This window comes from Heptranchias perlo, chromosome 27 (genome assembly GCF_035084215.1).
Source record: "Heptranchias perlo isolate sHepPer1 chromosome 27, sHepPer1.hap1, whole genome shotgun sequence".
Taxonomy (NCBI): Eukaryota; Metazoa; Chordata; class Chondrichthyes; order Hexanchiformes; family Hexanchidae; genus Heptranchias; species Heptranchias perlo.
Window position 1 is genome coordinate 33,762,208 of NC_090351.1, and position 22,619 is coordinate 33,784,826.

General features: G+C 46.1%; 2 protein-coding genes across 2 annotated transcripts in view; both read right to left on the reverse strand.

Annotated features, from left to right (window-relative positions):
• LOC137344565 (polymeric immunoglobulin receptor-like) overlaps positions 1-14,181 on the reverse strand; it is a 32,017-nt gene extending 17,836 nt beyond the window's left edge. Inside the window, exons 1-3 of the mRNA XM_068007613.1 lie at positions 14,111-14,181; positions 11,699-12,022; positions 8,341-8,664 (exon numbers count right to left, since the gene is read on the reverse strand). Of these exons, the coding sequence (XP_067863714.1) occupies positions 8,341-8,664; positions 11,699-12,022; positions 14,111-14,147 (685 nt within the window). The 5' untranslated portion in view covers positions 14,148-14,181. The remainder of the gene's footprint in view (positions 1-8,340; positions 8,665-11,698; positions 12,023-14,110) is intronic.
• Positions 14,182-22,339: 8,158 nt separating this feature from the next.
• LOC137344569 (polymeric immunoglobulin receptor-like) overlaps positions 22,340-22,619 on the reverse strand; it is a 42,328-nt gene continuing 42,048 nt past the window's right edge. Inside the window, exon 10 of the mRNA XM_068007621.1 lies at positions 22,340-22,502. Within this exon, the coding sequence (XP_067863722.1) occupies positions 22,455-22,502 (48 nt within the window). The 3' untranslated portion in view covers positions 22,340-22,454. The remainder of the gene's footprint in view (positions 22,503-22,619) is intronic.

The following is a 22,619-nucleotide window of genomic DNA, read 5'->3' on the forward strand; positions in this document are numbered from 1 at the left end:
GAGAACACGAAGTCTTTCCCCAACACTCCGTCTGCCACAACACTGCCCCCACCCCACATCTCCTTCGGCACCGCCAACACTATTCTGTCACATCACCCTTCATACCCACTCACACCCCATCCTCATCTTACCTCCACCTACTCACCTCGCCAGTACTCACCCTGCCACTAACACGCAACCCACTCCTCATACAATCTCATTGCTCCATCCCATACTCACCGTCTCGTGCATCTCCCTCACGGCCAGCCTCACTCAACCTGCCACCACCTGTGCTGCAGCCACAGGGCATGCATCACATATGTGCAGTCGGCAGCGTAAGGCAAACGTCTCGTCAGCATGTGGGTGCACAAGGGTGTCTGAGGGTTTGTCATGGGTGTTACCCATATTGAATTTCAGAGCAACAAACAGCACACATTATATTGACACCACCACTGCCATGTCTCCGCGAATCCTGTCCGTTGTGACCAATAATGCCCGCTCCTGGGTATCACTATGAGGACCCACCACTGATGCCACCCATCGTGTTACTACAGAGTAGGTGCAGGTGTATTTGCAGGGCTCGTCCGCGCAGACGACTGAGAGACATCGGCGGTGTAGCCGGCTGCACCCTGGAAGGATGCGGAGGAGAGGTTGTGGAGGGCAGTGGTGACTTTGCCAGCGACAGGTAAGCAGTTGGTGCTGGGGCCAGCCAGGAGCAGCTCGGCATGAAAGAGGCTGCAGATCTCCACGACTACATGTCGAGCGAATCTGCGCCTCCCTGTGCACTGCTGCTCGGAGAGGTCCGGGGAGCTGCGCCTCGGTCTGTGGACCCCGTGGCGAGGGTAGTGCCCTCTGCGACGCGTCTCTCTCTGCGGTAGCCCTCCCTCCTGCTGTGCAGGTGGGCGTGCAACAACACCGTGTTGGGGGGATCCACGTCCCTGCGGCGGACGGCGTGGACTGCGAGGCTGCTGGGGCTGGTCATGCTCTTCGTCCTCCGAGGGTCTCCACACACCACCCAACTGGCAGGTGTTGGTCTGAGGGGTTGTGCAGGGTAGGTGTGTGGTTCCTCGGACTGGGGCTGCGGTTTCGTGTCGGTCTGTCCTCTGGCTTGGCGGGGGGTGGTGGAGGGCAGGGCTTGCCCTATGTGACGCGGTGGCCTCCTGCGTGGGTGAGGGCTCTCCCCCGTGGAGCGCACCTTGGCACCTGCCACAGGCTGCTGGCTGCAACACGCCTGGTTGGAGGGAGACTGTTTCCCCCAGTGTGGGAAACTCACTGCCTTGAACCTAAAATCCCACACTTCCTCTTTTGACAGCTGCTTCAGCTCATTAACTGACCACAACGAGCAAGGTAAGTACTCTCAAGTGGAACCCCGCTGGCTTTAATTGCCTGCGGGATTCCCACCAGCGGGGCTTGCGCGCGCAGCCCCGCACGTCAGCGCGGTACCCGGAAGTGGCCGGGATTTCGTCGCGATCCGGTCACGTGACCGGAGATCGGGATTTTCGGGGCCACCCCACTGGGAACCCGCCGGAAACACGCTCCTAAAATCGAGTCCAAAGTGTCTTCGGGAGACTGGGATCAGCTGGGTGGCTGCTGTAGATTCCACTGAAGCTGGCACATGCTCCATTGGTGGCTGAAATGAAGAAAAAGCTTCCCCGATGTTGCTGCAGATGAGAACTGTAAACTCAAGTGTCACAGTTGTCAGTTGATCCACATCCTTGAACCCTGACCTTAGAGCCTGCATGTCGGTGTGATGTTCCTCAAACATCCTGCTTTTCAGGAAAGTATCCATGAGTTCGGGCTCTCAGGACTCCAAAGGCAAAGGCAGCCTTCTCATCGGCCTCCACATGGACGGTGGCACATTGTTACCTACTTCTCACACCTCCAGCCCGCTTGTGCTCTGTGAATCACCACACCCTCACAAAACACTATCTAATTTTCCTCGGGTGAATGTACCTGAGCTGGTGCCTGGGATTTAAGAAGAAGGTGACAATGGTGATGAGTTGAAAGGTGTTGGGACAGAGGAACAAGGGCCATAAGGTGTCTGCAGGAAATCATGGGTTGGCTTCATCATCATCCTGGTCTACTGGTGGGTCAAGGAGACAGAGAAAGCAGTGGACGCTTGTTGGCGTGTGACACTTCATAGAGATGCCAGGGCAATGGTGTTATGTTGGCAATATGCCCAGACCTCCCCATCTCCCATGGCACGAGGAGAGTGATTCCCCATGAGTTCCATGGCCTCCTCCTCGTAGGACAAGTGTTCTAAAGTTAAGTATGGCAACCCGCTGGGCATTGTGCACTGCTTTCTCCTGCAAGAGGATGGAATAAATTAGGGGAAGGCTAGCAGCTGAGAGATGTGTGCCAAGTGTCTGAACCAGTTTGTGGGAGTTAAGAAGTAAGTGGGAGTTAAGGGAGTTGGGCAGGAGGTCTCTGCAGGAACTCATGGGTGTGCTTAAGTCTGACTTCATCTCCCTTCCCCCGCCAATGGCAGAGTTGAAGTAAGAGCTGGAGCCTGTTAGTGTTGACAAAGGGGTTTTAGGGTTGTGCATGGAAATAATTGCCTTTCGGGGAGATGGATAACCATAGTGTTGGATGCCAAGCTGGGAGCCCCTTAACCAGAGTGCATTGTGAAGGGTTAGTTGTGTTGCTGATACTTTTCGATGGTGAAGAGTGTGCTGGTGCCAGGGAAGTAAAGGCAGTGTGGCCAGTGTATTACTTGCCAGTCCAGGTCAGGTCAGTAAAGTTCTTTGTATCTGGGGTTGAGAGTTGTTAGTCAGTGCTGGTGCTCCCTCCCTTCGGGTGGCACAGGTGACATTTCAGGCACAAATCCCCTGCTTTTCTTCAAATTTTACCATGGGTCTCATATCCTCGGCAGACTGCACCTTGGCTTAACAACCAATCCAAGAGGCAGCACCTCTGACAGTGCAGCACTCGCTCAGTACAGCATTAAAGTGTCAGGCTACATTATGTGCTCAAAGCTCTGGAGTGGGGCCTGAACTCACAACCTTCTGACTCAGAGGTGAGAGTGCTGCCACTGAGCCAAGGCTGAAGCTCGTCTCTGGACCGAGATTCCCCTCAGACCCGGCCGTATTTCCAGCACTTGGTTATTTTACACATGGGAGGTCGACTCATTGGTCACCATCTGTCAGGAAGCACATCTTCACACAAAGACTGGTGGAAATCTAGAACTCTCTTCCCAAAAACGCTGTTGAGGCTGGGGGTCAACTGAAAATTTCAAAACTGAGATTGATGAATTTTTCCCTCAGATCTAGCCGTGTTTCCTGCACTGGGTTCTTGTACATATGGGAGGCCAACTCCTTGGTCTCCACCTGATGGTCTGCGATTGATACCTTGCAGGCGTTTGGATCTTGCTGCGCAGGGAAATAGGTGGCCAGCAAGCTGTCTGATTCAAAAATATTTTCGTTTTCTTTAAAGCCTTCAAATTTTATTCGGGGCGCCTGTGCATGGCGGCACTCTGAGAGTTTTGTTGGCCCAGGGCCCCCTGCGCCGATACCTGAACGTGACACACGTTATTTGTCTGTCAGCTGAAGAGATAAGGAGGGTAAAATTCGTCATGGGCATTACTGCAAAATGGACACCAGCAAAACAGCAGCCCATTTTACACTCCGCACAATTTTCTTTTCCATCGTGGCCCAAGACGAATTTCACCTCGAATTTACACTGGAAATCTGTCTTATTTCCTTTGTGTACTTGATGGGTAAAAGTTTCACTGTTGACCCTGTAGCCCTCATCCCAAATTACTTTACCATAAGGTCATGTTTCAGTTCATTGGCAGCGTGTGCCTGAATCATAACAGGCATGAAATGCATGGAGGAAGTAGTGAATTTTTTAATCTTCTCCTGATCGATAATAAGTTTTCGGAAACTGAAAAATGATGAGAGAATTCTGAAGAAATGCTGTAAATTTATTTTAAGTGTCTGCATTATTTTTGTCAGTGCCCAGCTAAGTAAATGTCTTGTCATGCACACCTGCATTCAGACCTGTTGTTCTGTTTCTTCTTCTCTCCCCTTAACCCTTCCTTTTCCCAGTTAAAATGCAATCTTGTCCCATTGATGTAATAAGACAGTTAGAGGAGCAGTAAAGGTGAGTGTTCTCACTTATAATTTACTCCTCAAATCAATAGGGCTCGCAACATTGAATGTCAGATGTCTCAGATTTATTAAGTCTACACCTGCATTTAAACATACACTTAACAGCAGTACTTACGACAAGAACCTTACGAGTTAAGTCGGAGGACTCAAACGCGTTACAATTCCAACCTCAGTATGTTGGTTGCAGATCATAATCGAGTCCCGAGTATCTGTTCCAACACCTACTTTTTACACCTTTTTCTTACCCCCTCTACGAGACAGTCCACACGTTACTGTATTACCAAATACAAGTCCATATAAGGTGAATATTAATGATCTGCTTCCTTTGTTCCTTATCAATAATTTTAGCTTTTATCCAATTACTTTTCCATAGATCGGTACAATTCCCCAACCTTTTTATCTTATCAAAGCTTCACTCTTGTTGCTAATCTATCAAGTGAAACTACTAATTTTAAATCTGGACCATGCCATACCAATCTCTTGCTTCTAAAAAGGATGATGTGTTTGCAGATATTTCCTTCTGCAGCAACTGATTAAAGTTCTCTGCAGGAAGCACTGGAATGTTTTTAATTAGGTTTATTGTCTAAACTGACCATTGCTTTAAGGTCAGTCTTAATTCAACAGTTCAGTGGTTACTGCATCTAAATTGACTTACACTTCCTCACTCAACAGGCTAAATACAATATAAAGAGAAATCAGTAACAGTATAACATTGGCAGATTTCAGGACAATCTGATTAACATAAATTAATGAGGCCCCCCGCCTGCTTTAGTGAGGCAACTCATCCACATGCAGAATCTTGCAGGTTCAAATCTGAAATGGCACGAATAGGTTGGGACCTGAGGGGGAGGTTTCTAACGACCTATCCGCTCGGTTAAAATCAACCCCTCCGTTTTTTATAAAACACACTCAATATTAATTTTAACCCAATAAAGCTTTTGAAATTTATCCTCTTCTTCCTCAAAATTATTTGAAGAAAAATGACTGAGCCGAAATGCTCGATGATTAAGAGAAATATTCCATTTGTACAGCTGACTGAATTGTCCTATTGCATCCTATGAAATTAGCTACACTATAACTACACTGCATCATATGACTACACTTCGGCAAATCCTTAACAAATGCAGACATATAATCTGAAAAATTGACACAAAAAGTGTGACAAAAATTTTACAAAAGGAAGCCAGGTTGTGCAGACAGAAAGTGGCCACAGACATAAATTTTTAATACGATCGAGATAGATCGAAAGATAGCCACCAATTCGAAGCACGCAGCCATCATTTTAGTTTTGATTTTTTTCTCCACTAATTTAATAGTCAAGTTCATTTAATGACCAATTCCATTTTTATTGTACATTTGGTAAAACGGGAAAGCTGGATGAACAATGAATATTTGATCAGGACACAAAATTCCATCAAGGTAGATGCAATCAGGAAATCTTCATCTTGCCACGTTGGCCGACCTGTGGTGATCTGATTCGTTGAGTAGCTGAAAGTGAAAATATTTAATGCATCAGATTCATTGATATTGAGAAGTGTGCGTTATTTTACATGTCAGTTCTGAACAGAATTCTATCTGAAACTGTTAACAAGTTGAGGAAAGGCCTGCGATAGACTGGAGCTGTGTTGAGATCACACTCCTCCCTCCCCCATCACCATTGCACGTGTGCTGGGAAAAGGTGTCAGTTGTGCCCCTTTTGCTGGAACACCATTTTCTCACATTCAACATGGGTTTTTCTGCAACCGTGACGGTGGACAGTTGACATCAGAAAACGGTTGACTTTATTAAATATATTTTAGATAGTCCAGTTGAGGTTCCCAGCAACAATAGAATTAGGTCTGTGTCTGAGCACCCTGGTGCTCGACTGGATAAACAAATCAGAATGGAATCTTTTCTTGACTGTATTAGTACAGCTTGGCTCAGTGGTAGCACTCTCATTTCAGATGTCAAAAGGTTGTGGGTTCAAGTCCCAGTCCAGGGACTTCAGCACATAATCTAGGCTGGCACTTCAGCACTGTGCTGAGGGAGTGCTCTATTGTCAGATGAAACGTTAATGGAGGGCCCCATCTGTTTGTTCAGGTGGACAGAAAAGATTCCATGACACTATTTGAAGAAGAGCAAAGGAGTTCTCCCAATATTCTGGCCAAAACAGATTAACCGGTCATTTATCTCATCTGCTGTGTTTGGGACCTTTCTGTGTGCAAATTGTCTGCCACTTTTGTCTCCATAACAACAGTAACACTTCAAAAGTAACTCATTGGATGTAAAGAGATTGGGACATCTTGAAGATATAAAAGAGTCTATATAAACGCAGGTTCTTTCTTTATTATATCTGTGACAAATATTTTTGAAAGAATTTTTGGAGTGTTTCATACAAAGTCCTTAATCCTTACCTTAGTTTTTCTCGTACACGTTGTGACCGAAACAGTACAAATCACCAGGAGAGCAAAGAGCACCCAGCGTAGCACACTCCACACAATGTAACTGAGCAAAAGGGGAGAAATACAAAATCATTCACAAGAAACGGGATTGCTTTGTGTCTGAAACATTTATCTCCTGTTTACACTGTAATCTTAGTATTTTGTATCAATGTAAAGCCGCAGAACCAAGGGACTTTAGCTGGGAAACTAAACTGTTGTTTGACTTATGGAGGAAAGTCAACTTTGTGATCATTAGATAAAGGCCAAATGAAGCAAAGTTCATTAACATGTCCACAATGTGCAGCTATAAAGGCACGGCACAATTTTATAATTGAGGACTTTATAAAAGTGACTGACCATCTGCCTGGGGCCATGTAACAGTGGTAATATGTCTCCTCAGGGATGATCACAATAACATCAACCTGCAACTGCTCATCTGCACCTTCTTTCAGGCAATTGCTGAGCAGCTGGAAACAGGCAGCCTTCCCGTTCTCTCAGTTTGGAAACAGTGTATAACATGGGCAAACTGAGAAGGTGAAAATGACGGAGAATGCAAATGCCACTCCAGAATAGTGGAAGGCAAACCAGCATTGCTGGGGTTTGGCAAGTACAACTCATCTCACGCCATGAGATTAGGTTAGCGGTAAAGTAATGAAGGTGAATAATGCAAACAGCACCACCTGAGGGGTGGCAAAATGGAGGTGCTTACTTCTTATTCTGATTCTCCACCAACAAAAATAGCACCTTTGTTCGGAAGCCAACACAACAGCATGATGTAAATCCAGCCACCATTTCCATTATGGTGAGTTATAGCCTGGATGAGTAAATGTTTGTGAACCCTTGTGCCAAATTTCTTAAAGAACATTTATTCTCTCAGATGGAAACAGTGCCAATCAAAACACCAGCAATGAGAACATTGTACCTTTTGCTGGCAGATGTGGAACCTGAAGATGTGGTTCGATTTTCAGTGGAATTGATATTTTTACTTGTGGAACATGGAGTTGTTGGTGACACTTTTGAATAAACTTCACATTCATATACAAGTCCTATTGAGGCAAGGGAATAAAGTTTAGATTCACCTGATTTTCACTTGTGGTCAACCTAGAGAACACTATTGTTAAAAGGAACCTCAGTACTTGAGTAAAATCCTGGTTGGTATATTGGATTTGGATGCTTTCATTTCTGTGTAATTTCCCCTCTCTGATAGCAAGGAGAGATGCTGCTAACACCTGGCAGCGGCCCATTTTTAGTGATATTTCAGTTATTTCCCCATATCCGAGTGTTTGCATTACAGAATTACTATTGGGACAGTTAAAGATCTCGGGTTGGTGGGTCTACAAACCAGATATTCCCTTTTTTGCCCCACGCAAACGTAAAGGAAAGTTAGAGCCAGGGAATGATCTCTGCCACCACCGGAAAGTGTATTCCTGGGCGCCTAGCAACCGCGATGCTGCCCTGGAGCGATGTCCTCAGTGGAATAGGAACATCAGCAGTGCATTGAGCTCATCGGGAAATATTAGACCAATAATTACTGTTGTCGATATTAGTAGACAAGCAGTTAAAATTCGTAAGGCATTCCTCGTTTAAAAGAATGTTTCATTCAGAACAGCAGATAAAGGAATGTCACACGCACACATTAAACAGTCGCCTGCTAATACTGACAACGGTCAATTCTAGCCTTTTGGGGTCAGTTTCCTGAGCTTGCCAAGTGATGGGAAACCTCAGCCACCGGGAGTGGATATCGCATATCAGGGACAGGCTCGCAAACAGATGCAATAGACATTAGTTTTAAAAATTCAGTTCCCATATTGTTTGTTTAAAGTAACACTTACCAATGCTGCTGATTCGAGCCACATAACTGCAGTTTTTCTCTGATCTGTTCCAGACTGACACATCAACCATTTCACTGGATTTTCCTCCATTATTATTTGAGGCTCTGCAGTAATATTGATGATGAACTTGGGTGAAGGAAGAACATTGTAGATCCAGTTTATCAGATTCAGAGATCGTTAAATCTTCAGACGTGGCCTTTTTATACCATGTGTACTGAATGGGAAGGGACCCTTGGACAGACTCACAGGAGACTGACACTGAGCCCCCAAAACATGAGGCACTTGATGGTGATAAAAATCGAAGTACAGGAACAGACACAGATTCTGTGGGAAAGAAACAAACATTCAGACACTGACTGACTCTGCTTCTTGCACTGGATCCAAACTATCCCTGATCTTTAATGGGATGAGAGAGATTAAATAGCCTTCAAAAGCACCTGAAAGAAGAGGAACAATTGTGCAAGTTTTTGCTTTTTTTGAAAAACAGCAGCATAATTGATCCAGATGGAAATAATCTTCTCATCATTTTTGCTTTGATGAAACCCATCATGAATTTGCCAGGTTGGAGCAGTCTATGGGGTAGAAATTGGGATGTGTTTTGTTCCAATTCCGGGCGTAAAATGGTGCAACGTATACCAATTGCTGGGCGTGAAGTCCTGTGCCCGATTTGCATTGGGGCATGCCCACTGCCCTATTGGTCGACTCTGTTTTTAGGCGTCCCTAGTGGTCGCCTGAAAGCAGCGTTGCATTAATTTAAATATGCAAATAAGGGTCCTGGGCATGTTTTAGGAACCTTCTGCAAAATTTTTGAGAAACTAGGCAGAGCATACACCGTGAATGTTCTGACGAGCTTACCCAGCTCTACAGTGGCCTAACCAGAGTTCCTTAAAGAGACCCGTGGAGATCACTGAAGAATCGCGACTGCGCTCGGTCCCCCAGCGTTTTCCACCGGTGTCCAAGCAGGACTTTCCTGAGGGCCGCTGGTGAATAGACAGCAGGCTCAAATTTGATCCCCAATGTTGGAAGTAGCCAGCAGCTCGCCTCTATTATCAAAATGAGGCCAATTTCAGATGAGCCTCAGGCCTCTGGCTTCTTGGGGCGCGCTTTCAGCCTGTCGCTTATTTTGGGTCCAGAAATGAGCCCAAAAGAATTTCCAACCCTATTGTTTTCAGGTGGGGGTTTGGTCGAATGTTGAATGCATTTCCAGGAATGGCCTGACCCAGGTCCAGTTTGTACCAGAACTCCCTCATATGGGAATTCTGCAACCAACATCGAAAAATCAAATGCTTTCCAATGTTCATTTTACTTCTGAGACAAAACCAGAATAAGCTTTCCTGTAACTCAGCCAGGCCCTGCCATTTTGGAACCTCACCAGCACATCTACATCTCCATGTCTCTCCATCCTGCGAGCAGCCTGAACTACCATGTCTAATATCAGAACATAGCAGGGCTCCAGATCAGGAGAGCAGTAATGATACTGGGGATGTGTCAATTTGAAAATCAGGGCTAACAATTTCTCTCAGTGGTAGGTTACCAGCCTCCAATGCTGTTTAATTGTTTGACACTCGAACATGAGCTAGTTGGAGAAAGTCCGAGAAACCACAGCAGAATATGAGTGCAAAAAACTGGAGATTTCTACACATGTTCTGTGGCTTTAGACAGGGAGAGTAATTATGATTGGTTTCAGCGAACTGCAGCTGAAAAGCAACCCTTTATCTCAGTTTTATTGGAGCAGCCAAAGCACAAAGGTGACCAGCTTGACACTTTCAATGAGAATTGTCAGGTCTTCAGTGCTGTTGCGGCCACACCCTGTTCTCAGAAACTGATTAGGACAAAATTTGCTTTGTGACTGGACAGTCTCTCTTTGAAATGTTACTGCTTGCCAGCCTGTCCCTCAGCACTTCCCTACTCACCCACCCAGATCCATTGAAAAATCAATAGGAGGTGTAGAGGATGTAGAAGATTGTATTTAGTATTTGATCCTTCAGGAGGTTTGCTTAGGAGGAAGATAATGGGCCATAATTTGCTGTGGCAGAGCATCCAACGGTGTTTGCCGTTGGTTAGACTTGCCCTTGCTCGTTTAGGTTTCAAATTGTTTGCGGGTAAGTTACTGAAAGTGCGAGTTGATAACATCGCAGCGAGGGAAACAGGGCATCTGGGACCTGAGTGGACAGAGCAAGAAACCATGTATCTCCTTCACCAGTCAGATTCAAGGATTTTGAAATAATCAATGCAAGGATTGAGAAGGAAGTGTAAATGACAATGGATTGAATGTCCAATCAGGTACAGAAAGAGAAATAAAGAGAGGGAAAGAAGGATTGGATGAAGAGAGAAAGAAAAAGGAAATGTACATTTTTAAAATCTCCAACTACAATTAAAACCTGAAGGATTGAAACTCCACACTTGTAAGTTTTCAGTGCCAAAGAGGTTGCTTGGCAGTAAATAACACTTATCACGTTGTTAAAAGGGTACTCAGACTTGAAATGACTTGACTCAACTTACTGTGGAGAGTTTAATTTGTATCTACCGTGCAAATACAGCAACTTCATGCCGTTCAATGTATTTCAATGGTGCGGCAGACAGCAAGATGCCCTTTTTGTGAAGCTAAGGGCAGAATGGTGCAACTTGGACAGCAACTTTTGGATTTCTGTGTTTAACCAGGCATCTGCCCCTCGCCTGAATTTGCTGCACCATTTGCGTGTAAATAATGGCGATCGCCATTAGTCTCACCGCTATTTTGACAGCAAAATCTGGCCCAACGTGACAACATGAATAAAGAGGCTTCTTTTACCATCAAGAGAGTGATCTAGCTTTTCAATTTTAAGTTTAGCTCGCTTGTAAAGTTGAACTGTATTGTGCTGACCTAAGTATCTGGTTGATTCTGTATGCCTCCCATCAGATCAGGAAACCTACAAAAATCTGTTACGCTCTTGTGGATTGATTCCATTTTTAGTGTTTTCTAGGTATTTATCCCATTAAAGACTACTTGCTTCTTACTGCTTTTGTTATTGTCTTTCTATTAGTTTTTGGCCTGAATGTAAACATCTGACAGTGTGAAACTTGATACAGTTCAGAGACAGGAAGATGTGTTGAGCATCCATGTGAGGTCTGGTGTAATACACTGCAGTTAAAGTAACTGTTGGTCCCATAATACGTGAAATTTTTGGTTGGATAGTTGGACAGGCCACGAATTGCGTGTGAGCAACACGAGTCGTATTTCCAGACCTCTGCCCACTTCCTGGAAGACTCTGCACTGCTGCGGAGCCTCGGAAAATCAGTGCTGTATTTTTCTTCCCAGATGAAACATTGAACAGACATTTTAGTCGTGTATAATAAAGTATATCACTGAGAAAAGTACCGTAAGATATTTGTAGTCGTAAGTTAAACCTTGGATCGATGCCAGATTGTTCAATACCACAGCTGTACCATCCTGTATCTCCCGAGCGAAGAGCCTTCATAGTAACAACGAATATTCCTTCTCTCTTGTTATCTGTGATTGACATTCTTCCTCGCTGTCCATCTTGCTCACTTGTTTTTACTAAAACTGAACAACTACTAGTCCAGCCATGACACCAGTATTTCACATATGACCAGTACGTATGTTTGTCATAGTGACAGTCTATTGTGATCGCTCTTCCCACAACTCCATTTACATTTTTTTTTGCCCACAATGCACCTGAAACTGAGAAGACAGCACTTCAGAAATTGAACAGGAAGTAACTGCTAAATACAAACAGATACATTTTTATAAGAACTTCCACTGTGTACAGAAGAATCTCTCCACTACGTCCATTAATACAGTTGAATTCCTTGTAGTTTGTGATGAAAGAAAGAACATTAATTTCGTGCCTTATCACATCCTCACGATGTCCTAAAGCACTTCCCAGCCAGTGAATTACTTTTGAAGTGTCGTCACTATCTTTGAACAAGAACAGCAACAACAGCTTGCATTTATATAGCACCGATAACATAGAAACTCAAGCTAAGACATAATCAAAATTAAATGGATACTGAGATAAGGCAGGAGATATTAGGAGAGGTGTGTAACAGCCTGGTCAAAGAGGTGGGTTTTAAGGAGGGTCTTAAAGGAGGAGAGGTGGAGGATTTCATACAGGGAATTTCACAATGTGGTGCCAAGTTGGTTGAAGGCAAACCCATTCCCACTAATGGTGGGGCAAAGGTAGGGATCGATGCACAAAAGATCACAGTCAGCGGAAGGGAGATTTCGTGAGGGAGTTGGTGAGTCGGGCTGAAGGAGGTTACTCAAATAGTGAGGGGCCATTTCATGAAGGAATTTAAACACAAGGATGAAAGTTTGAAGTTTTGAGAGACCGAAAGCCAATGTAGGTCAGCAAGGACAGGGGTGATAGATGAGCGGGACCTGATAGCAGAATTTTGGATGCGTTGATGTTTATGGTGGGTGCAAGAGGGGAGGCAGGCCAGGAGAACATTGGAATAGTTCAATCTGGAGGCAACAAAGACATGGATGTGGGTTTCAGCAGCAGACGGGTGGAAGTAGGCAGACTTTGTAATGAACTTGATATCTGCAGGAAAAGTGCTCCAGATTGTCTGTAAGATCAATGAGCAAGACCTCGAGGGTATTAATCACAGGATTATTCCCAGTGCCACATGGTAATCAGTATAAGAATAGTAAGATAAGAGAAGTAATTTTGTGACTGGAGAGATGGTTCAGAAGAAAAGGGTTCATATTCCTGGCACCTTGGGACCAGGTGTGGAAGAGGAGCATCCTGTAGAGGACGGGAGGAGTTTACTTGAACAGCGCCAAGACCAATGGCCTTGCTGGGAGAGGAACTCATGCTGTGGGCAAAGAGTTTACTCCCAAATGGCAGGAGGGTGGTTAAAAATAAGCTGAAGAGGCACGAGGAAGAGGACGGAGGGCTGAGGATATAGGATAGATAAAAGAGGGAAATGGGGAGGGGAAAGAGATCAGATCAGAAAGAGGAAGGTTTGAAAAGAGAAAGATTGCCATAACAGAGGCGTGCTTCAGTTGAATGTTCAAAAAGTATTCTGCATAAAATTGGCAAGTTGAGGCACAAATATTTATGGGGAGGTTTGATATAATAGAATTAACAGACTCATGGCTTAGAGTAGGGTGAGACTGGGAGTTTAACATTGCTGGTTACAAAATAGATTAGTCCAAAATGGTGGCGGGGAGGCAGTATTAATCAGAAATTCCATTACAGCATTAAATCATAAAGATGATATGGGGCTGAATCTACTTGGTTAGAGTTAAAGAAGAAGAAGAAAACGGTTCCTTATTAGGAGAGTAATATCGACCAAACAGTGGGCGTCCTCTCCCAGTGAGGAACAGTTTCACTGACAGAGCCTCGTTAAACAATATTTCATCGGCTGTACTTTAAATAACGAAAACAGTTGCAAATTTGTGACATTTTCTATTTGAGGGATTATTACCACTGCAGTCTTCAGTGTATATTGGCCTTCAGACTACATTATAAAAGTCACTTTTTTACGGATTAAAACTGGTTGCCTTTGCATTTTGATTGTTGCTTTTGCAGCTTTTAAAAAAATGAAATGGAACCTTTATTTTCCACTCACAATTAAGAATGCATTTTCGTCTGGCAAATAATACAGTGAAAAAGAGATACAAGACTATATGCAAATGTACTTCTGCTGAGTATTTTGTGCCTTTACATTTCTCCAAATATTTAAACATCTCTGCTGTTTAAACCATACACGAGACTTAAACTAACACTGATTATCTGAATATCCAGCTCTGGCGGTCACTCACCGGGCAGGGAACAAATGAGAAGAATCAGAATCCGCATTGTTTTATTCACAAAGAAGAGATCAGCACTTGTCGTCAGTCACCCAGCTCTTCGTTCTCATATCTAAATAAATATCTTCATGATGCGAGGAATTTAAATGAGGAAGAAAGTAGCAGGAAGCCAGATCGTGAAACCGCAGGAAGCCAGCCGATGAAATGTTACCCCTGAGAACTTGAAATATTGTCAGTTATATTTAACAAACAAAACTAAACTAATTTTCATCAATGAATAGAAAATTGTGAAAACAGGAATGTGAAAATGTTAACAGGAATGGAGAATGGCGACCCAAGCAAAGTATTTATGCTGAATTGTGAGGTGACATCCAGAACACAAGTGAGAAAAAAACCTCAGACAAGTGTTGAGATTGGCAGGAAGATTCAATCCCCTCTCCTTCCCACAGTGTACTGTGTATGGAAACTAGTTTCACAGATAAAACAGTTAATGCTGTGCTTATTAACAGCATGAAGAATGTCTGGCCACATAGTCGGAAATCCCTTAAAGTCACATGTTAAGTGTCAGAATCATACCAACAACAACAACAACTTGCATTTATATAGCACCTTTAACACAATAAAATGTTTCACGGTGCTTCACAGGAGCGATTGTCATGCAAAATTTGGCACCAAGACACATAAGTCGATATTAGGACATGTGACTAAAAGCTTGGTCAAAGAGGTAGGTTTTAAGGAGCATCTTAAAGGAGGAGAGAGAGATAGAGAGGGGGAGAGGTTTAGGGAGGGAATTCCAGAGCTTAGGGCCAATGCAGCTGAGGGTACGGCCGGCAATGGTGGAGCGATTAAAATGGGGGATGCGCTAGAGTCAATAATTGGAGGAGCGCAGAGATGGTGGTGGTGAGGTAGAGCTGGGTGTGGTCAGCGTACATGTGGAATCTGACGATGTGTTTTCAGATGATGTCACCGAGGGGCAGCATGTAGATGAGAAATAGGTGGGTCCAAGGATAGATCCTTGTGGGACTCCAGAGGTAACACAGGGCACACTACCCATGATTTCCTGTTTGTTAACGTTAATGGATGGTGACATGGACTCTGGGACATTTCCAGCCACCATGTTCTTTTACATGGGTGTCGGGTTGTGGTACATTGTCCTAGTGTGCAGCACCACACAGTAATGCACACAGTTCCACATCCACTGTTCGGGGTGAATTTTAACCTCAGGAACGGGTGGTTTGGGCGTGGTTGGGAAGGTAACAATTGTAAAAATGTAAAGCCCGACCCCAACCTGCCCACTTCCGGTTATAACGGAGGCGGTTCGAGGGGTGGGCGACCAACCCGTTCTCAGGAGACGGGTCGGTCAGTGAAAGCTTTTAAGGAGGCTGCGGGCGTCCATTTTGAAAGATTTTTTATTTTCAACTCCTGGGGGCCGGGATTACCGGGCCTTCTGCTTCAGGCCACGTGAGAGGAGGCAAGAAGGCCTGGATCAGCAGTGAAGTGCTTTTATTGCATTACTTGTGGGCCAGGAGGAGCAGGACTGCTTCCCCCAACAATCTCACCTGCCGCGATCGCACACATGCGGTCTCCGACACCCCCCCCAACTATCACCGAACCCCTCCCCCATGATCTCCGACACCCACCCCCCGAATGCCGCCCCCACCACGATTTCGAACCCCCCAATATCTGACCACCCATGCCTGAGCCCCTGATGAACCTCCCAATGATCACAGACTCTAATGAGCCCCCCTGATGACCGACCCCCACCGATGGCCGAGCCTCTGATGACCCTGACCCCGAACCCCCTGATGACATCGATGAGCAACTACCCCCGCCGGCCCCCATTTAATACTTTTGTGCTGGCATCTGCTACCCCGCTGCTCCCCTGTCCGACTGATAGCCAGCTTGTCAATCCAGCTGGACTGTCGGGCAGAAAACCTGCAGAAAAAGAATGAAATACTTCCTTTCGTCAAAATCGTAAGGACGTCTGGGAAACCCGGACTTCTAGGTTTCCAGTCAGGATTTCTGACCCCCCTCCCATGACCTGGCTCCCTGGTAAAATTTTACTCCCTCGTCTCCAAAAGATAAGACTCTTCCCCATTGGCAGGGAAAGAAAATTAAAAGCAATTGTATCCTTGAACATTTTTAAGTCGCTCTTTGGATACAAAGGGCCCGAATTTAGCAGGCCTGCGGGTTCCCAGCGCGTGGTCCTCCGGGAGCGTGGTCAACACGCTCGGCGAAATTAGTGGGTTGCCCGCGCGATCGTAGCAGGCAACCCACTAATAGGAATCAATTACCTGCTCCTCCGGGATCCACGGCGCTGGCCTGTGCGTCGGTCGGGCTGCGCATGCGCAGTACGATCTGTCAGCTGGAGGCTCTCTCGTTAAAGGGGCAGTCCTCCACTGACAGATGCTGCAACCAATGGGACAAATTGCAGCATGGAGCAGCCCAGGGGGAAGGCTGCTCCCAGTTTAATGATGCCTCACCCCAGCTATCGTCAGATGGGGTGAGGAGGAGGGGGAGGACACAGATCTTCCCCCCGGCGGGCGGGAGGAAGCGGCCTGCCTCTGCCACCAAGAAGGCCTGGCTCGAGGTGGCAGAGGGGGTCACCTGCGCCACCAACATATCGCCCACCTGCATACAGTGCAGGAGGCGCTGCAATGACCGCAGTAGGTCAGCCGCAGTGAGAACACGAAGTCTTTCCCCAACACTCCGTCTGCCACAACACTGCCCCCACCCCACATCTCCTTCGGCACCGCCAACACTATTCTGTCACATCACCCTTCATACCCACTCACACCCCATCCTCATCTTACCTCCACCTACTCACCTCGCCAGTACTCACCCTGCCACTAACACGCAACCCACTCCTCATACAATCTCATTGCTCCATCCCATACTCACCGTCTCGTGCATCTCCCTCACGGCCAGCCTCACTCAACCTGCCACCACCTGTGCTGCAGCCACAGGGCATGCATCACATATGTGCAGTCGGCAGCGTAAGGCAAACGTCTCGTGAGCATGAAGGGGGTGCACAAGGGTGTCTGAGGGTTTGTCATGGGTGTTACCCATATTGAATTTCAGAGCAACAAACAGCACACATTATATTGACACCACCACTGCCATGTCTCCGCGAATCCTGTCCGTTGTGACCAATAATGCCCGCTCCTGGGTATCACTATGAGGACCCACCACTGATGCCACCCATCGTGTTACTACAGAGTAGGTGCAGGTGTATTTGCAGGGCTCGTCCGCGCAGACGACTGAGAGACATCGGCGGTGTAGCCGGCTGCACCCTGGAAGGATGAGGAGGAGAAGGTGTGGAGGGCAGTGGTGACTTTGCCAGCGACAGGTAAGCAGTTGGTGCTGGGGCCAGCCAGGAGCAGCTCGGCATGAAAGAGGCTGCAGATCTCCACGACTACATGTCGAGCGAGTCTGCGCCTCCCTGTGCACTGCTGCTCGGAGAGGTCCGGGGAGCTGCGCCTCGGTCTGTGGACCCTGTGGCGAGGGTAGTGCCCTCTGCGACGCGTCTCTCTCTGCGGTAGCCCTCCCTCCTGCTGTGCAGGTGGGCGTGCAACAACACCGTGTTGGGGGGATCCACGTCCCTGCGGCGGACGGCGTGGACTGCGAGGCTGCTGGGGCTGGTCATGCTCTTCGTCCTCCGAGGGTCTCCACACACCACCCAACTGGCAGGTGTTGGTCTGAGGGGTTGTGCAGGGTAGGTGTGTGGTTCCTCGGACTGGGGCTGCGGTTTCGTGTCGGTCTGTCCTCTGGCTTGGCGGGGGGTGGTGGAGGGCAGGGCTTGCCCTATGTGACGCGGTGGCCTCCTGCGTGGGTGAGGGCTCTCCCCCGTGGAGCGCACCTTGGCACCTGCCACAGGCTGCTGGCTGCAACACGCCTGGTTGGAGGGAGACTGTTTCCCCCAGTGTGGGAAACTCACTGCCTTGAACCTAAAATCCCACACTTCCTCTTTTGACAGCTGCTTCAGCTCATTAACTGACCACAACGAGCAAGGTAAGTACTCTCAAGTGGAACCCCGCTGGCTTTAATTGCCTGCGGGATTCCCACCAGCGGGGCTTGCGCGCGCAGCCCCGCACGTCAGCGCGGTACCCGGAAGTGGCCGGGATTTCGTCGCGATCCGGTCACGTGACCGGAGATCGGGATTTTCGGGGCCACCCCGCTGGGAACCCGCCGGAAACACGCTCCTAAAATCGAGCCCAAAGTGTCTTCGGGAGACTGGGATCAGCTGGGTGGCTGCTGTAGATTCCACTGAAGCTGGCACATGCTCCATTGGTGGCTGAAATGAAGAAAAAGCTTCCCCGATGTTGCTGCAGATGAGAACTGTAAACTCAAGTGTCACAGTTGTCAGTTGATACACATCCTCGGACCCTGACCTCAGAGCCTGCATGTCGGTGTGATGTTCCTCAAACATCCTGCTTTTCAGGAAAGTATCCATGAGTTCGGGCTCTCAGGACTCCAAAGGCAAAGGCAGCCTTCTCATCGGCCTCCACATGGACGGTGGCACATTGTTACCTACTTCTCACACCTCCAGCCCCCTTGTGCTCTGTGAATCACCACACCCTCACAAAACACTATCTAATTTTCCTCGGGTGAATGTACCTGAGCTGGTGCCTGGGATTTAAGAAGAAGGTGACAATGGTGATGAGTTGAAAGGTGTTGGGACAGAGGAACAAGGGCCATAAGGTGTCTGCAGGAAATCATGGGTTGGCTTCATCACCATCCTGGTCTACTGGTGGGCCAAGGAGACAGAGAAAGCAGTGGACGCTTGTTGGCGTGTGACACATCATAGAGATGCCAGGGCAATGGTGTTATGTTGGCAATGTGCCCAGACCTCCACATCTCCCATGGCACGAGGAGAGTGATTCCCCATGAGTTCCATGGCCTCCTCCTCGTAGGACAAGTGTTCTAAAGTTAAGGATGGCACCCCCGCTGGGCATTGTGCACTGCTTTCTCCTGCAAGAGGATGGAATAAATTAGGGGAAGGCCAGCAGCAGAGAGATGTGTGCCAAGTGTCTGAACCAGTTTGTGGGAGTTAAGAAGCAAGTGGGAGTTAAGGGAGTTGGGCAGGAGGTCTCTGCAGGGACTCATGGGTGTGCTTGAGTCTGGCTTCATCTCCTTTCCGCCCCCTGCCATGGCAGAGTTGAAGTAAGAGCTGGAGCCTGTTAGTGTTGACAAAGGGTTTTTAGGATTGTGCATGCAAGTAATTCCCTTTCGGGGAGATGGGTCGCCATAATGTTAGATCCCAAGCTGGGAGCCCCTTAACCAGAGTGCATTGTGAAGGGTTAGTTGTGTTGCTGCTACTTTTAGATGGTGAAGAGTGTGCTGATGCCAGGGATATAAAGGGAGTGTGGCCAGTGTATTACTTGCTGGCCCTGGTCAGGTCATTAAAGTTCTTTGGCTCTTGGGTGAGAGTTTTTAGTCACTGCGAGTGCCATTTCCCTTCGGCTGGCACAGGTGATATTTCTGGCACAACTCCCCTGCTTTTCTTCAAATAATACCATGGGTCTCATATCCTCGGCAGACTGGACCATGGCTTAAAAACCAATCCGAGAGGCAGCACCTCTGACAGTGCAGCACTCGCTCAGTACAGCATTAAAGTGTCAGGCTACATTATGTGCTCAAATCTCTGGAGTGGAGCCTGAGCTCACAACCTTCTGACTCAGAGGTGAGAGTGCTGCCACTGAGCCAAGGCTGAAGCTCGTCTCTGGACTGAGATTCCCCTCAGACCCGGCCGTATTTCCAGCACTTGGTTATTTTACACAGGGGAGGTCGACTCATTGGTCACCATCTGTCAGGAAGCACATCTTCACACAAAGACTGGTGGAAATCTGGAACTCTCTCCCCCAAAACGCTGTTGAGGCTGGGGGTCAGTTGAAAATTTCAAAACTGAGATTGATGAATTTTTGTTAGGTTCGGGCATTAAGGGATATGGAACCAAGGTGGGTAAATGGAGTTAAGATCAGCCCATGATCTAATTGAATGGCAGGGCAGGACGACTCCTGTTCCTATGTTCCGATGACTGACATTTCCCTCAGATCTAGCCGTATTTTCTGCACTGGGTTCTTATACATATGGGAGGCCAACTCCTTGGTCTCCACCTGATGGTCTGCGATTGATACCTTGCAGGCGTTTGGATCTTGCTGCGCAGGGAAATAGGTGGCCAGCAAGCTGTCTGATTCAAAAATATTTTCGTTTTCTTTAAAGCCTTCAAATTTTATTCGGGGCGCCTGTGCATGGCGGCACTCTGAGAGTTTTGTTGGCCCAGGGCCCCCTCCGCCGATACCTGAACGTGACACACGTTATTTGTCTGTCAGCTGAAGAGATAAGGAGGGTAAAATTCGTCATGGGCATTCGTGCAAAATGGACACCAGCAAAACAGCAGCCCATTTTACACTCCGCACGATTTTCGTTTCCATCGTGGCCCAAGACGAATTTCACCTCGAATTTACACTGGAAATCTGTCTTATTTATTTGTGTACCTGATGGGTAAAAGTTTCACTGTTGACCCTGCAGCCCTCATCCCAGATTACTTTACCATAAGGTCATGTTTCAGTTCATTGGCAGCGTGTGCCTGAATCATAACAGGCATGAAATGCATGGAGGAAGTAGTGAATTTTTGAATCTTCTCCTGATCGATAATAAGTTTTCGGAAACTGAAAAATGATGAGAGAATTCTGAAGAAATGCTGTAAATTTATTTTAAGTCTCTGCATTATTTTTGTCAGTGCCCAGCTAAGTAAATGTCTTGTCATGTACACCTGCATTCAGACCTGTTGTTCTGTTTCTTCTTCTCTCCCCTTAACCCTTCCTTTTCCCAGTTAAAATGCAAACTTGTCCCATTGATGTAATGAGACAGTTAGAGGAGCGGTAAAGGTGAGTTTTCTCACTTATAATTTACTCCTCATATCAATAGTTTTCATAACATTGAATGTCAGATGTCACAGATTTATTAAGTCTACACCTGCATTTAAACATACACTTAACAGCAGTACTTACGACAAGAACCTTACGAGTTAAGTCGGAGGACTCAAACGCGTTACAATTCCAACCTCAGTATGTTGGTTGCAGATCATAATCGAGTCCCGAGTATCTGTTCCAACACCTACTTTTTACACCTTTTTCTTACCCCCTCTACGAGACAGTCCACACGTTACTGTATTACCAAATACAAGTCCATATAAGGTGAATATTAATGATCTGCTTCCTTTGTTCCTTATCAATAATTTTAGCTATTATCCAGTTATTTTTCCATAGATTGGTACAATTCCCCAACCTTTTTATCTTATCAAAGCTTCACTCTTGTTGCTAATCCATCAAGTGAAACTACTAATTTTAAATCTGGACCATGCCATACCAATCTCTTGCTTCTAAAAAGGATGATGTGTTTGCAGATATTTCCTTCTGCAGCAACTGATTAAAGTTCTCTGGAGTAAGCACTGGAATGTTTTTAATTAGGTTTATTCTCGAAACTGACCATTGCTTTAAGGTCAGTCTTAATTCAACAGTTCATTGGTCACTGCATCTAAATTGACTTACACTTCCTCACTCAACAGGCAAGAGCTAAAGGTTACTATTACTACAATATAAAGAGAAATCAGTAACAGCATAACATTGGCAGATTTCAGGACAATCTGATTAACATAAATTAATGAGGCCCCCCGCCTGCTTTAGTGAGGCAACTCATCCACATGCAGAATCTTGCAGGTTCAAATCTGAAATGGCACGAATAGGTCGGGACCTGAGGGGGAGGTTTCTAACGACCTATCCGCTCGGTTAAAGTCAACCCCTCCGTTTTTTATAAAACACACTCAATATTAATTTTAACCCAATAAAGCTTTTGAAATTTATCCTCTTCTTCCTCAAAATTATTTGAAGAAAAATGACTGAGCCGAAATGCTCGATGATTAAGAGAAATATTCCATTTGTACAGCTGACTGAATTGTCCTATTGCATCCTATGAAATTAGCTACACTATAACTACACTGCATCATATGACTACACTTCGGCAAATCCTTTACAAATGCAGACATATAATATGAAAAATTGACACAAAAAGTGTGACAAAAATTTTACAAAAGGAAGCCAGGTTGTGCAGACAGAAAGTGGCCACAGACATAAATTTTTAATACGATCGAGATAGATCGAAAGATAGCCACCAATTCGAAGCACGCAGCCATCATTTTAGTTTTGATTTTTTTCTCCACTAATTTAATAGTCAAGTTCATTTAATGACCAATTCCATTTTTATTGTACATTTGGTAAAACGGGAAAGCTGGATGAACAATGAATATTTGATCAGGACACAAAATTCCATCAAGGTAGATGCAATCAGGAAATCTTCATCTTGCCACGTTGGCCGACCTGTGGTGATCTGATTCGTTGAGTAGCTGAAAGTGAAAATATTTAATGCATCAGATTCATTGATATTGAGAAGTGTGCGTTATTTTACATGTCAGTTCTGAACAGAATTCTATCTGAAACTGTTAACAAGTTGAGGAAAGGCC